General features: G+C 45.6%; 1 protein-coding gene across 2 annotated transcripts in view; it reads left to right on the forward strand.

The window, feature by feature from the left end:
* TRAF2 (TNF receptor associated factor 2) overlaps window positions 1-13,390 on the forward strand; it is a 500,022-nt gene that overhangs the window by 259,928 nt on the left and 226,704 nt on the right. Inside the window, exon 6 of one of the 2 annotated variants that reach the window (XM_086921176.1) lies at window positions 9,214-9,375. The exons of the other annotated variant lie outside the window; for it this stretch is intronic. Coding sequence (XP_086777302.1) covers window positions 9,214-9,375 — 162 coding nt within the window. The remainder of the gene's footprint in view (window positions 1-9,213; window positions 9,376-13,390) is intronic. 2 annotated transcript variants of the gene reach the window in all.

Consider the following 13,390-nt stretch of genomic DNA (forward strand, 5'->3'; position numbering starts at 1 on the left):
CCCATGGTTGTCTTGTTGATGCGAGGTACAGTGGCGAGGGCTTGGCTGGACGAACGTAGTTGGCGGGAGGGTGTGTAGAAGGACAGTCGTGAGTTGAGGCATTCTGGTCCGATGTCGTAGAGTGATTTGTGTGCGTGGGTTAGCAGTCGGAAAGTGATCCTCTTATTGACGGGTAGCCAGTGGAGGTCTTTCAGGTGACCAGATATGTGTTCGTTACGCGGGATGTCTAATATGATCCTGGCTGAGGCGTTTTGGATTCGTTGGAGTTTCTTCTGGAGTTTAGCGGTAGTACCTGCGTAGAGGGTGTTTCCGTAGTCCAGTCGGCTCGTGACCAGAGCATGGGTGACTGTTTTTCTGGTTTCGGTGGGGATCCAGCGAAATGTTTTTTTGAGCATGCGGAGAATGTTGAAGCAGGATGAGGATACGGCGCTGACTTGTCTGTTCATTGAAAGTGAAGAATCCAGGATAACGCCTAGGTTCCGTGCGTGGTCTGTCGGGATGGGTGCTTTTCCAAGGGCTTCCGGCCACCAAGAGTCGTCACATGCAGAGGGGGATGTACCTAAGATGAGGACTTCAGTTTTATCTGAATTCAGTTTCAGACGGCTGTGTTTCATCCATTTGGCAACTTCTTTCATTCCTTCGTGTAGGTTAGTTTTGGCGGTGTTGGGGTCATTGGTGAGAGAAAGGATCAGTTGAGTGTCATCCGCGTAAGAGATGATGTTGAGGTTGTGTTGGCGTGCGATGGCCGCGAGGGGGCTCATGTATACGTTGAAGAGGGTGGGACTGAGTGAGGATCCTTGTGGTACGCCACAGATGACTTCAGAGGCCTCAGACTTGAATGGTGGAAGGCGGACTCTCTGGGTTCTTCCGGTGAGGAACGAGGTGATCCATTCAAGTGCTTTTCCTTGTATTCCGATGTTTCTGAGGCGTTGTAAAAGGGTGCTGTGGCAGACTGTGTCGAAGGCTGCGGATAGGTCGAGGAGGATGAGGGCGACTGTGTCTCCATTGTCCAGTAGAGTTCGAATGTCGTCTGTTGCTGCGATGAGGGCGGTCTCAGTGCTGTGTTTTGCTCGGAAGCCAGATTGTGAGGAGTCGAGGGAATTGTTGGCTTCGAGGAAAGCGGCGAGCTGGTTGTTGACAGCTTTCTCGATGACTTTGGCCGGGAAAGGAAGGAGTGATATGGGGCGGTAATTTTTGAGTTCGGTGGGGTCCGCTGTGGGTTTTTTCAGAAGGGCGGTGAGTTCAGCGTGTTTCCAGCTTTCCGGGAAGGTGGCGGAGTTGAAGGAGCAGTTGATGACGTCTCGGAGGTGCGGTGCTATGACGGAGTCTGCTTTGTTGAAGATGTGGTGAGGACATGGGTCTGTGGGGGATCCTGAGTGGATGGAGTTCATCAGGCGGATGGTGTCTTCATGTGGTATCACGCAATTCAAAATAAATACATATGTAAAGTTAAGGGCAAGCTACAGTAGGTACCACACTATGAAGCATTATTTAATATTTGACTTGCTCTTCAATCAGTAATATTAATACTTGGTTGAACAATTCAATACCATTCTTGTGGGAAACAGCAAAAGAGAGTTACATATGCGTCAAAACATACAAGTTGTGTATTTTGGCTAAATATTGGAATAATTCAGCTTAAAGTAGTTACTTGCCAGCAGGTAATAATTGTGAACCACTGACTGAGGCCAAGTGAAGTATAGCCAGAGTCACTGGAATTATGCGGTAGCAAGGGCCGCCTGGCTGCATTAATTAATTAATTAGTTCCCGGGGGCCGCCCGCGGGGCTGCGCGGCGCACCAGGCGGTCTTCTAGCCCACACTCTGCCGATTAAACACCCGAGGTGGGGCCTGGCCGTATGTCGGATCGTGTCTTGGGAGCTGTTGCGTTTTTGTGTATTTGCAGGATTCACGTCACGTCAGCTACCCCAGGCATTTTTGGTGAATTGAAGTTACTCTATCCCACACGTAAGAAAGTAGATGCCAAGTCAAGGAAGTACTCATCCAGAGCCGAATTAGACCATGTGGAGGCCCCTATGCAGTCGAAATACACCCCGCCCCCACCCCTTCGCAAATTATCTCCTAATAAGTTTTTAATTTTACCAACCAAAAATGTTAATGAACCAATTAATTCATGCATGGTCGTGGGCCCCTAAAAGGAGTGGGGCCCATAGGCCGGAGCCTACTTGATAATCTGGACCTGGCCTCATCATCCCCCTCTAAGGAAGCTCACAAACCGCTAGCTCCCTTTGTTTCTGAAGCCATGAAGACAACTGCAGCCCCCGCCCTTCCAGTCCCGGTTTTGTACACCTTCTTTCATTGAGCTCCATCCGATCCCCAAGCTCCTTAACAGCTCCCTAGCTCAGTCTGCACTAAATAAATTCCATATTAGTTTTCAGGTGCCACATGACAACAAGGATGCATTGTTTCAATCCTTGTGTCTCATTTACCAATCTAATGCCTTCTGGGAGTTGTAGTCTGGTTCACCCCCACTTAATGCATTTTAAAAACCACACCTGTAAGCAATGATTTGTAAAGGAAAACCACAGAGCAGGGGGCACTGCAGCGAAGTTGACATGAAGCAATCTCATAACATTTTCCACACACAAGCTTTCTAGCCAAAAGGGGGATTTTAGAACTAATCAGAACACAGAACGAGTGCTGCGCTTGTTGTAGCAATGGACACATTTTAGCTCTAACTCCCAGGACTTGACTGCTCCGTAAGCCCTACGGGGTTCAGAGGTAGCTGAACTGCGCACTAGAAGAGACGCAGTGGGGAGGACAGGAGGGCCTCTTCAGCACGGAGAGCAGCACCCTTCGCCTAGCTGCAGACCCTCGGTTATCGGCCATCGTCAGGCCTGGGGAGCCGCCTTTGGCAGGCGCCGGAGCCCCTCAGGGGGCAAGTGACCCGTTGCCATGGCTACATCGAGAGCGAAGGAAAGCGCGTGCCACAAGTGCGTTCTGCCAGGGCCCTCGCTTACAAATGGACCACCTAAGCAGTTTGGGGTTTTCACCCTTCATCTGATTTAGCCACAAGAGGGGCTTATGGTCGGTCTGAATCTTGAAGTGAGTGCCAAACAAGTATGGCCTCAGCTTCTTCAGGGCCCAAACCACAGCAAAGGCCTCCCTCTCAATAGCTGACCAATTCTCCAAAGATGATCTAATTTGAACAGGGGGCCCGCTCCCATCTTTATACTAAAAAAGGGGGCTGACCCGGTGACTAGGTCCTGCCTATGGGTGGGACTAGGTGGGGGGTGGTTACACCCCTCAGCCATGCCGGACTTCCCCAGGCCAGGGGCTGGTGTGCCCCTGGAACTGGTTCAGACCGGCCTATGCGTAGTGAGCACCGGGGTGCCACTCAGCAGTCACCTTCCTGAAAAGCCCTGCCTACCCAGGATACACAAAACCATGTCTGGGACGGTGCTTGCACCGCCCCTGACAGGAAACCCTTTGTCCAGGCTCCCCTCGCTGGAAGGACTCCCAGCTGCAGGGGGTCAGACTCGTGTCTGTGGTGGCAGCATCCATTTTGTGGAGCTGAGGCTTCAGTTAACTTTAACCGGGGTTCACAGTTACATACATGTCGTGTCCCTCTAGAAGGGTGGAATGCTAACCCCGTCGCCAGAATTGGCGAGGGGTTAGTATTCCAATTCGTATGACACCTTACTCGACATGTTTTGATAAAGCAATACCAAAGTTGGCATTTAACCGCGAGGATTATAATGCACTTAAGAGTATATGGTATGCGATATCATGGAACAGCTATTAGGACTTGGTTCCGCAAGCTGCAGCCAGGCTCAGCTCATGCCAGAGCACCATCTCACACGATTCCAAGCACTCTGCCTTCAGGATTGTCAAGGCCTGCCATAGGAGTGACTGATAGGAATCTGTGTGTCCATTTTAGGGTTAGGTATAGGTATACTACACCTACAGCAAAGCGTGATTACACGACTTTGCCCCAGCTGTCATGCAGCCAGTTGTGTCAAATTTAAGAGGCCAGTCAGGGGTGGCATAATACATGCTGCAGCCCCTGGTAGCCCTGGGTACACCTATGCCCTGAGTTACAGGGTCTGATAAGGTGGCCCAGTACCAATTGGTAAATGCACCTAGGGTACATGTCGTAATTTAGAAAGAGAACAGCCAGGCTGTGGGTCTGATTGGCAGGCCCACAGCCAGAGAAAGTCGTAAACCAGTGAAACAAAAGCAAAAAATCTGGGTGATCATAGGATTGCAGACCCTACTCTCCTACAATGACACTTCCACCTATTTAATAACCAAATAATTTTAAAACTGCTACTAATCATGGGCAGCAGCATGTATCCAATAGACTTGGGAAACAACATATACGGCCACCTATTTAATGATCCTATAATAATATGAAAAATACTGCACACATTACACTTTTTGAAGACTGTTCCTGCTTAGGGCCAGGAGTTGCCATGCTGTGATCAGCCAACACTTACCATCCAGTCCCAGTTTACCGGCAGCCATGCTCCTTAGAACAGGACTTCTGGTGGGCAGCAACAAACAGACTGTGTGAGGCTGCTCCCCCTTACAGCCTTAACTCATGAGCTAGAATGCATGGTGCGATGGTCCTGCCGAGTTTTCCTTCAGCTTTTCTGGGTTAAGAGCTGTCTAGACTGGCAGGGCAGCAAGGACGACTGCTTCTGCTCGGTAAAACCTGCAGACTGGTTTTCCATCTTTTAAGATATTCTTCGGAATGTAAAAAGTTGAAGTTCGCCTCTGACAGTCACACAAGCCCGCGAGTGGTGCGTGCACGCGTGCCACAGCGAGCCATGTGATTTCAATTATCACGCCCCTGTCTGGGCACGATAATTGAAACCACATGACGGCCGGTGCTCGTAACAGACACCAATAGGCCGTGGGCGGAGCAATGCGCCCACTCTTGGCCAATTGTGTGCTGTCTTTTATAAAAAGACACACGCAAAGGCCAATAGCGGGCCACAAAAAAAAAAGCACGAGCGTGTGCGATTCCTAGTACGTTTTCAAACCCCCCTCTAGAGGTCTCTTGCTGCACAGGTGCAAGACCTACAAAGGAAAGGTTGCTTATTACTGTTATTTTCTGGTTGGAAAAAAGACCAAAGAGAAAGTTCAGTCCATTCCTTGACTTGACAGGGGTGGAAAAAAAGAGAAATTCAGAATTTTAGCACTCCATTGAATCTATTGATAGCCCTACAAAGGAGATTAGATGCGTTCAGCAGATCTTCAATATGCATACTTTCAATCAGTCAGTCAATAGGCTTTATTTTGATAAAAACATATCTTTAAAAGCTTTACATAGCACAACAAGTTAAAAACCAAGACATATTAAATAGATCCAAAAAGTTGGATAAAATCGTACAAATACCATCAATAAATTACTTAAGAAGGTCTAACTACAATGACCACAATTAAACAACTTCATTAAGCCTTTTGGATCTGATCAACCAAGCCCAACTTAAAAATGTTGGCATACCACACATGAACAAGGGCCGGGTGTCGGACGTCAAGATTCGCATTGCGACTGTGTGGTGCCTGGTGCCCAACTCCCTACACAAAGGTTTTAGCCACCTAGATCTCGGGGATTTATAAGCGGGGCATTCAAATAGGAAGTGGGCAACAGACTCGACACTAGACGCACAAAATAAGCAAAAAGGTGAAGTTTGGGCTGGGATTTTCCATCGGGCAGTCAATTCGCCCACAGGAAGCATGCTTACTCTAAACTTAAAATACAAAGCCCTGTCTCTAGATTTTGCATACTTTCAATAATAACGAAACGGCTAAAGTTACTGAGGTGTCTTGTCAGAAAAGACTGTTACAATACAAAGTTCTTCAATTTATCTTGAAATGGTCTTAAGATCCTTCTCCAAGTGTTGTGAATACAACAACAGTGCACTGACTAGGCCAGCAAGTAGGTGCAAGACCCAGACTAATGTCTCACAAACAATTTAAAAGTGGCTGATAGCCAGATGCTCTCAGATCAAAGCAGTTCATTGTGAAATGTTCAAAAGGCAGAAGCAGATTTACTCAGTCGTATCTTTCAGGGTCATTTTTGCATTCAACAAGTGCGATTATCCTCATCTGCTCTTGGAGAGTGCTGCACTTTAGATGTTATTTTATTTCACTTTCAGCATTTAAATAGACAACCATTTGCTTGATATGGTCTCTAACAGCCTAGCTTATATAGTTAAAACCATCTGCAAGCAGGTCTTACTTTGTCCTCATTTGGAATGTTGTATAAACATGGACTTAAACAACCTTATCTTTCACAAAGGGTCGCCCAGGCAGTCTGGTAAAAAAAGATTACATTTTTACTTCTGATCATAAAACGTTGACCAATCATTACATTGCTCCTCTGTGGGAGAGAAAAACACCGATGTAAAGGGAGAATTTTGAAACAGATGTACTTCTCAACAAGCAGACATTCCGGTGAATTATGATACTCTTTCTGTGAGGCAGAATAATGCCTGAGAATTTGCATCCTTTTCAGAACTGTTCGTAAGTAAGATGGGTGTATAGCCTGGTGCATGAAGTGTAATTTGTTTGGAGGATTAATGTCAGACAGCTTTCAAACAGTTATCCGTTGCGGTTTACATCTAAGCTGGGTAAATATTGTTCTGATAAATAGAGCTTCCCGCAGATTACTTGTGTAAACTCCTTCCATTCAACAGACTGGATCTGGAAATCTAAGATTTGTCACAGATATTTACTGGTGCTGGGTGGTGCTGCATATTGGAAAAACCAAAGGAAATGATGGACGGAGCGTTGACAATACAAACACTCACCCCAGTCAACTGATCTGGGTTTAATCCATCACGTTCTTTAGCTCACTCCGCCACCCCAGTTCATGGATCTGGAGCCTACCATTTTTCAGCTGATTTCTCAACGTTGTATCTGTTAAATTGTGTTTTTAGAGGTCATGCACCCCCAGATTCATGCACATTTGAGCACTGCTCATCTTTATTATGGATCCTTGTCCTCAATGGCCATGGCTAGAATGTGTCCATGAGCGATCACCAGTGTTTGATTAATTCAAGTATTTATTCCATTACCTTATAGTATGTTGCATTAGTTACCCTTAGTATAACAGATATGCCCGACGTGGATCCCTTGCTCACTATTCTAGAGGACTCCGGCTATACCACTTCGACAAGATCTAAGTAGGTTGAAACCTGTCTGGGTTGCTTGTGTTCCTTTCTGGAGAAGAGCTGGTGTGGCAGTTCTAGCTGAACTCTCCCTATTGGAGCAGGACTGCGACTGATTTACATATTGCAGATCTGTATCTAGAGTGCAATAGTGAATGAAAAACAATGGTTTGTAATTTAGCAGTAGTGACGGCCAGTGGCCAGGATTAATTGATGCATTCCTTACATCACCTTGTTGTATGTTGCAGTCACAGGGAAGGCAGTGGAGACTCAACAAACTATTACATATGGAACAGCTGTAGATCTCTCAACATAAATTGATTGCCTACATGAATCTACAGTTTAGTCTGCTATCAAGGGTCATTGTATTTCAGGGCCCATTCTACTATGGATATGACCGTTATGAATGCTTTGTTTTGGGGAATTCATGTTTACAGGATTTGGGAGGCAGTCACTTGGTACTCTGTGCATTCTTTCATAAAACATTATTGGTTGGACATGGATGAGAGCGACTTCCTTCTTTGGTATGACGTGTCCAGTCTTTTTTTTGGTGCCATTTATCACTTACCCTTTACCTGCCTCCTTGATAGATGCAGGAATATCTGTCCATTAGAGTAATAGTTTACTTACCTTATTCATTTTCTTTCTGATAGATGGTCAATCACTTGTATATTCCTTACCAACAGCTGTCCTCTGTCAAGGATTATTTTATTTCAGTATGCTTTTATCCTTTATAACATGTCCAAGCGTCTTCTGTCTTTTGTATCCCTGACTCAGTAATGGTGAGGAAACCAGAACGCAGTTGAGATCACTGGCATCAGCATGCTTTATAAATATTAAGTGGCATCATAATTTAAGCCGTGTGAATGACGAGCAGTGCCACCTGACACCGGTGAGAGACTGGGACAGCTTTGAATTTTTAGATCCTGACTGGTACCTGGAGGGGACCCTAGTAGGGAATTAAGGGGTACTGAACCATCCATCTGAAAGAAAGACATGGAAGGGTAAGTAGCTGTCAAATTATGTAATTCATAGAGCCCTGTTGGGGTAAGCTGTTTTCCCAACTAGGTCACCAAGGAGTAGTTCAGCAAAGCCTGCTTTTGTTTATTTGAGGTGTTTTATATAGCACAAACTGAACTGGAAGTTATCAGAGTGCTTTACAGGAGCACCAGTTGCATTACTGACGGACACATTAATTTTGTTAGGCACTGGGATATTAAGTGATTTGCTCGTAATCGTAGAATGTTGAGCGTCCCTGTTGAGGCTCAAACCCAGTTCCCCAGCTTCGAGGTCGACCGCTATAGCAGTTAAGCTACATTCTCTCCGCGACTTAGGTAGTGCTTCGCTACAGGGCATCACTTTTTTGAGGCTGATAGCTGCAATAAATATACAATTAAGAACCATCAGAAATGTTTTTTTTTTTTAGTTGCTTCATGTTTTTATACACATTAGGTACAGGAAGTGTCACAAAACGTACATAGCCTCTCTGTGGGAGTGTTGCTGACACTTGCAACCTCACCTTGATTCAAGGATGAAAATAGTGTTGTTTGTTGGCAGTTTCACCTTTCAACAGTGCACATTTTTGTTTTGTTCTCTTTGATCTGCAGTCTCCTCATTGTTATTTAACAATGGAGCAGATTCTGTGTATTTAAATTGCAAACTCAATTTTATAAAAAAAGACTTCCTCATTATGATAATTGTTGTTTTCAAAAAAGAAAATGTGATTACTCGCCATGCCACCCAGTTGAACTGAAACAGTGTTAATTTTCCTTCTGGGATAACAGTGTTGACTGAGCTTCCCTCCACTTCTCATCCTGCCATATGCTTTGACAAGTCCTGTAGTCTGGCTAGGCTGTCCATCAACTATCCACCATTTGTTACTGTTACTATTTTTTTGTGTATTTGTTGTGTTGTGCTTGCTTGTATTTTTGAAGGGGCCATTGCAGAATGTTCGGGCTTGTCTCCTTCGCTTTGGTGCATCATCAGAAGGATGAAGTTATGAGCGATTTGTGCTTGTAGCGCTCAGCTTTGGATATGCCCGTTTAATTAAAGCACTCCTCTTGTCTGTGCCAGAGCACCCATGAGGGGAACTGCCCATACATGCTGGTCCAGTGCCAGGCTTGCAAGGTGATGATCAAGCTGAACGATAAGGAGCGGCATAATGAGCGAGAGTGCCCGGAGAGGAAGCTGAACTGCAAATACTGCAAGCTCTCGTTTTTCTTTCCTGAAATCAAGGTAGGGTACGCCTGTGGTCTTTATCCCACAGAGCTTGTGTTTGATTTGAGATCTATTAAGTAGTGCCAGGAAACAGCCCAGCAGTAAAAGTTATTGAATATTCCTTTTATGCCAATCATTGAGCAATTGGGGGACTAGATTGCGTCCTAGAGAGGAGTGTTGGGTAAATGAAGTAGAAACGCCTTGTGATGGTAAGTCAGGGAATAGTATGTGGGAATTGATGGTGAAGGGTCTGTATATCATTGGTGCTTGAGTCAAAGAATAACTGTGAGACAAAATGAGACTAAACGTGTGGTTTGTTGGGGAAAGTAGACTCGTTGCGGGCATTGTGTTGAGTAAAAAAGTGTTGCGTTTGTTAGATTGAACATTACGTAATTAGCAGGAAAAAACAGTCTGTTAATAGGGTAGGGAATGAGAGCTGCAAATGGATCACATAAACAGGACAACATTATAGCGGGGTTAGATGGAGAAACTCGGGAAGTGCCTATTGTTAGGTTACTGGTGATTAGGAATAGACTTGCGGCCTACTTGAATCTCTCGTTTACTAGTATTGGTCGCTTATTTAACGAAGGGAGTTGGGTCGCTGATTGACTGATGGATAATGAGACAAGCTATAGCTAGTGCCAGTGCTGAATAATTAAATGGAGAACTTATGACCCGAATGCGCATTAGGGCTGGTGGGGCAAGGAAAGGCAGTCAGGTTCAGCAGACCAGTAGGCATAATTAGTGGCAAGGGAATGTGGGTCTTGTGAGAGTTGTGGTGCAGTGAAGACTGAGGACCTTAAGGGATTGGAGGAATCAGTGGAAACTGTTGGCATCTTGGTTTAGAATAGGAATGTGGGGGTAGGCTGAGGAGGAGAAGATTTGCCAGTGAAGGAATTGGGCTTATTTGGGAGAGCAATGAGGGTCATATGCTGCCAAGGGCCAGAAGTTTCCTGAACTATATAGGTGGGACATTTATGGACATAGGGGTTAGTTGGGAGTCTAAGATTGAATCTTGAATTAGCACAGGTGTTTGAACATGGCAACTACCAGATGCTGGCATGCTGAAGAGAGAGCAAGGAAAATCGATTGATGCTACTGCAGAATGGGGAAGGATAGTTTGAAAGATATGTGGGCTGGATGTAAAGCAAGATTTGTGACCTTAAAATCGTTCATTGGGCTACGAGGGGCTGGCTTTAGAAAATTAACTAACAAAGACTAGATTTGAATAGGGCCTACCAGAGGCAGGTGGTGACCATGAACCAGGAAGGTGAATTGGGCGCTAGGGATGGTCTAGATGTGAGAGAAGATGCTAGCTCAAGACATGGTTTAAAGATGTAGTTGCAGGAGCATGATGATGACCAGGCCATAAACTAATGTCTTTGATGAATAAATAGATTAGCAAAGACTCAAATATAGAAAGGAAGATAGGTGAGACACTTGGGCTAGTGAGGGCCTACAGGGGTCAGCTGGATACTGTGGAGTGTTATAGGTGGCTGAAGGACCACAAGTGTTGAAAATAAAAAAATGTAAATGGGAAGTATAATAAAGAGAGTATTAACTAATGTGGATTTAAGGTTGCTTCATGTGCAGGTAGCAGCTGTGGTGATTACAACGATAAGCAAGCACTGCAGTAGGAAGTGTTTTTCAGTTTAGCTAGGTGACCAGAGAACAGAGTTGGGCACTTGATGACCTAATCAGTATGCATGCTCAGTAAAGAACTGGGAGTAGAAAACATTCATTAGTTGTAAAGGCTAATCTAGGACCAAATACCAGAGATCATTGGAGAGTGAGCAACTAGACAGTGATAGAGGTGGAGCAGAGATTGTTGCGGTATATTTTATGAATTGATGGTCTACTGTTGACCAATATCTACAAATTGTACTCCGCTTGCCTCTCCTTCAATCCTCAAATATATTTTCATATAAAATTTCTGGGCTATCATGAAGAAAAGTTTAAATTCTATTAAGGACACCGAGGTGAGGAGTATGCTTACATTTTTTCTTTTAGTTGCACTTTAATTCTTTTATAAACTGCATTTAACAATATCCAAGTGAAGGACTACTATTCCCATAGGTCTACCAATCAGATGGCTATGTCCCCACATACAAACATCCTGATGGGGCAGCCTTCCTCTTTCTTCATACAAAAAGCCCAAATATTAAATATTTGTAGCATTTGTTGGCTGCAGATACACATGCTATGCATACTCCTGCCATCTAGCGTTGGGCCCGGACTATGTCAGTCTTTCCATGGGTCAGGTGTGTGATCAGTATCTTGTGTGCCCTGGTAATCAGTGTCTTGTATTTCTACCTCTTCTGTTCCTTGTGGAGAGGGTGAGTGATCTTGAGGCGAGGCAGGTGGACTTCAAATTATAGGGTTTGTGGCCCTGTGTTCCATTGGTACAATTTTTTAGTTCAAACCCGAAGTGCAGCAACACATTGTAAATGTCCCATTCAATGGAGAACACCTCTCTGGACCAGCTGTAGATGCTCAGCTTGACAAAATGAAGAAAAAAAACAAGCACTGATATTTCCAAATCAATGGGTGCCCTACAATCCACAACACAATAACAACCACCCTTTTGGAGGTACCAAGGTAGAGGAGCTGTAAAAGCCTCTACCACAGAAAATAATACCTATTAGCGTCAACAGCAAGAATAACACAGGCCGGGCGTGGTTACTATTGTGGAGGCTACAAAAATTTTAAAGGCAGAGGAAGAGGCACCCCCAACAAAGGCATCTCCACCACACCACCAAAATGACTTGCTCACACTTCCCCACAGAAAAGTTCCTGAGGTATATGGTAAGTGGACATCCCTTTGAAGTAACACCAGCCCCAAGAGCCTTCGCAAAATGCCTGGCAGTATTAGCAGCAAAAATGAGAAGAGAAATCATTTATGTGCTTCCCTAACTCGACGATTGGCTGATCAAGAGTCCAAACAAGAACAAATGTCTATCAGACACCCAAAAGACGATACATCTATTACATCAATTGGGTTACCGGACTGCCAAGAAAACCGCATTCAAAGACCGACTAGACAAAAACGCCCACAACAGCAAGGAACTATTCAACATCGTCAAAGAGTTTACCAACCCCATTGCCAACTCCAACGACATCACCCCCTCTCAAACCCTTTGCGACTCACTAGCTTCGTTCTTCCACGACAAAATCGCAGACATCCACAACAGCTTCAACAACCAACCCGAAGACCAACCCACCAAACCCTCTGCCGTACCTTCACCCCCCTTGAACATCCTTAATGACTGGAACCCAATCTCCACTGAGGACACCATTCGCCTGATGAACTCCATCCATTCAGGATCCCCCTCAGACCCTTGCCCTCACCACATCTTCAACAAAGCAGACTCCATCATAGCACCACACCTCCGAGACGTCATCAACTGCTCCCTCAAATCCGGCACCTTCCCAGAAAGCTGGAAACACGCCGAACTCCGCGCCCTTCTGAAAAAACCCACAGCTGACCCCACCGAACTCAAAAACTACCGCCCCATCTCGCTCCTCCCATTCCCGGCCAAAGTCATCGAGAAAGCTGTCAACAACCAGCTCGCCGCCTTCCTCGAAGCCAACAAATCCCTCGACTCCTCACAGTCCGGCTTCCGAGCCAAACACAGTACTGAGACCGCACTCATCGCAGCAACAGACGACATCCGAACTCTACTGGACAATGGAGACACAGTCGCCGTCATCCTCCTCGACCTCTCCGCAGCCTTCGACACAGTCTGTCATAACACCCTGTTACAACGACTTAGAAACATCGGAATCCAAGGAAAAGCAATGGAATGGATCACTTCTTTCCTTGCCGGAAGAACTCAGAGAGTACGCCTCCCACCATTCAAGTCAGAGGCCACTGAAGTCATCTGCGGCGTGCTACAAGGATCTTCACTCAGCCCCACCCTCTTCAACGTATACATGAGCCCCCTCGCGGCCATCGCACGCCAACACAACCTCAACATCATCTCCTACGCTGATGACACTCAACTGATCCTCTCACTCACCAAAGACCCAAACA

The sequence above is a fragment of the Lissotriton vulgaris genome, chromosome 5 (assembly GCF_964263255.1).
Source record: "Lissotriton vulgaris chromosome 5, aLisVul1.2, whole genome shotgun sequence".
Lineage (NCBI taxonomy): Eukaryota > Metazoa > Chordata > Amphibia > Caudata > Salamandridae > Lissotriton > Lissotriton vulgaris.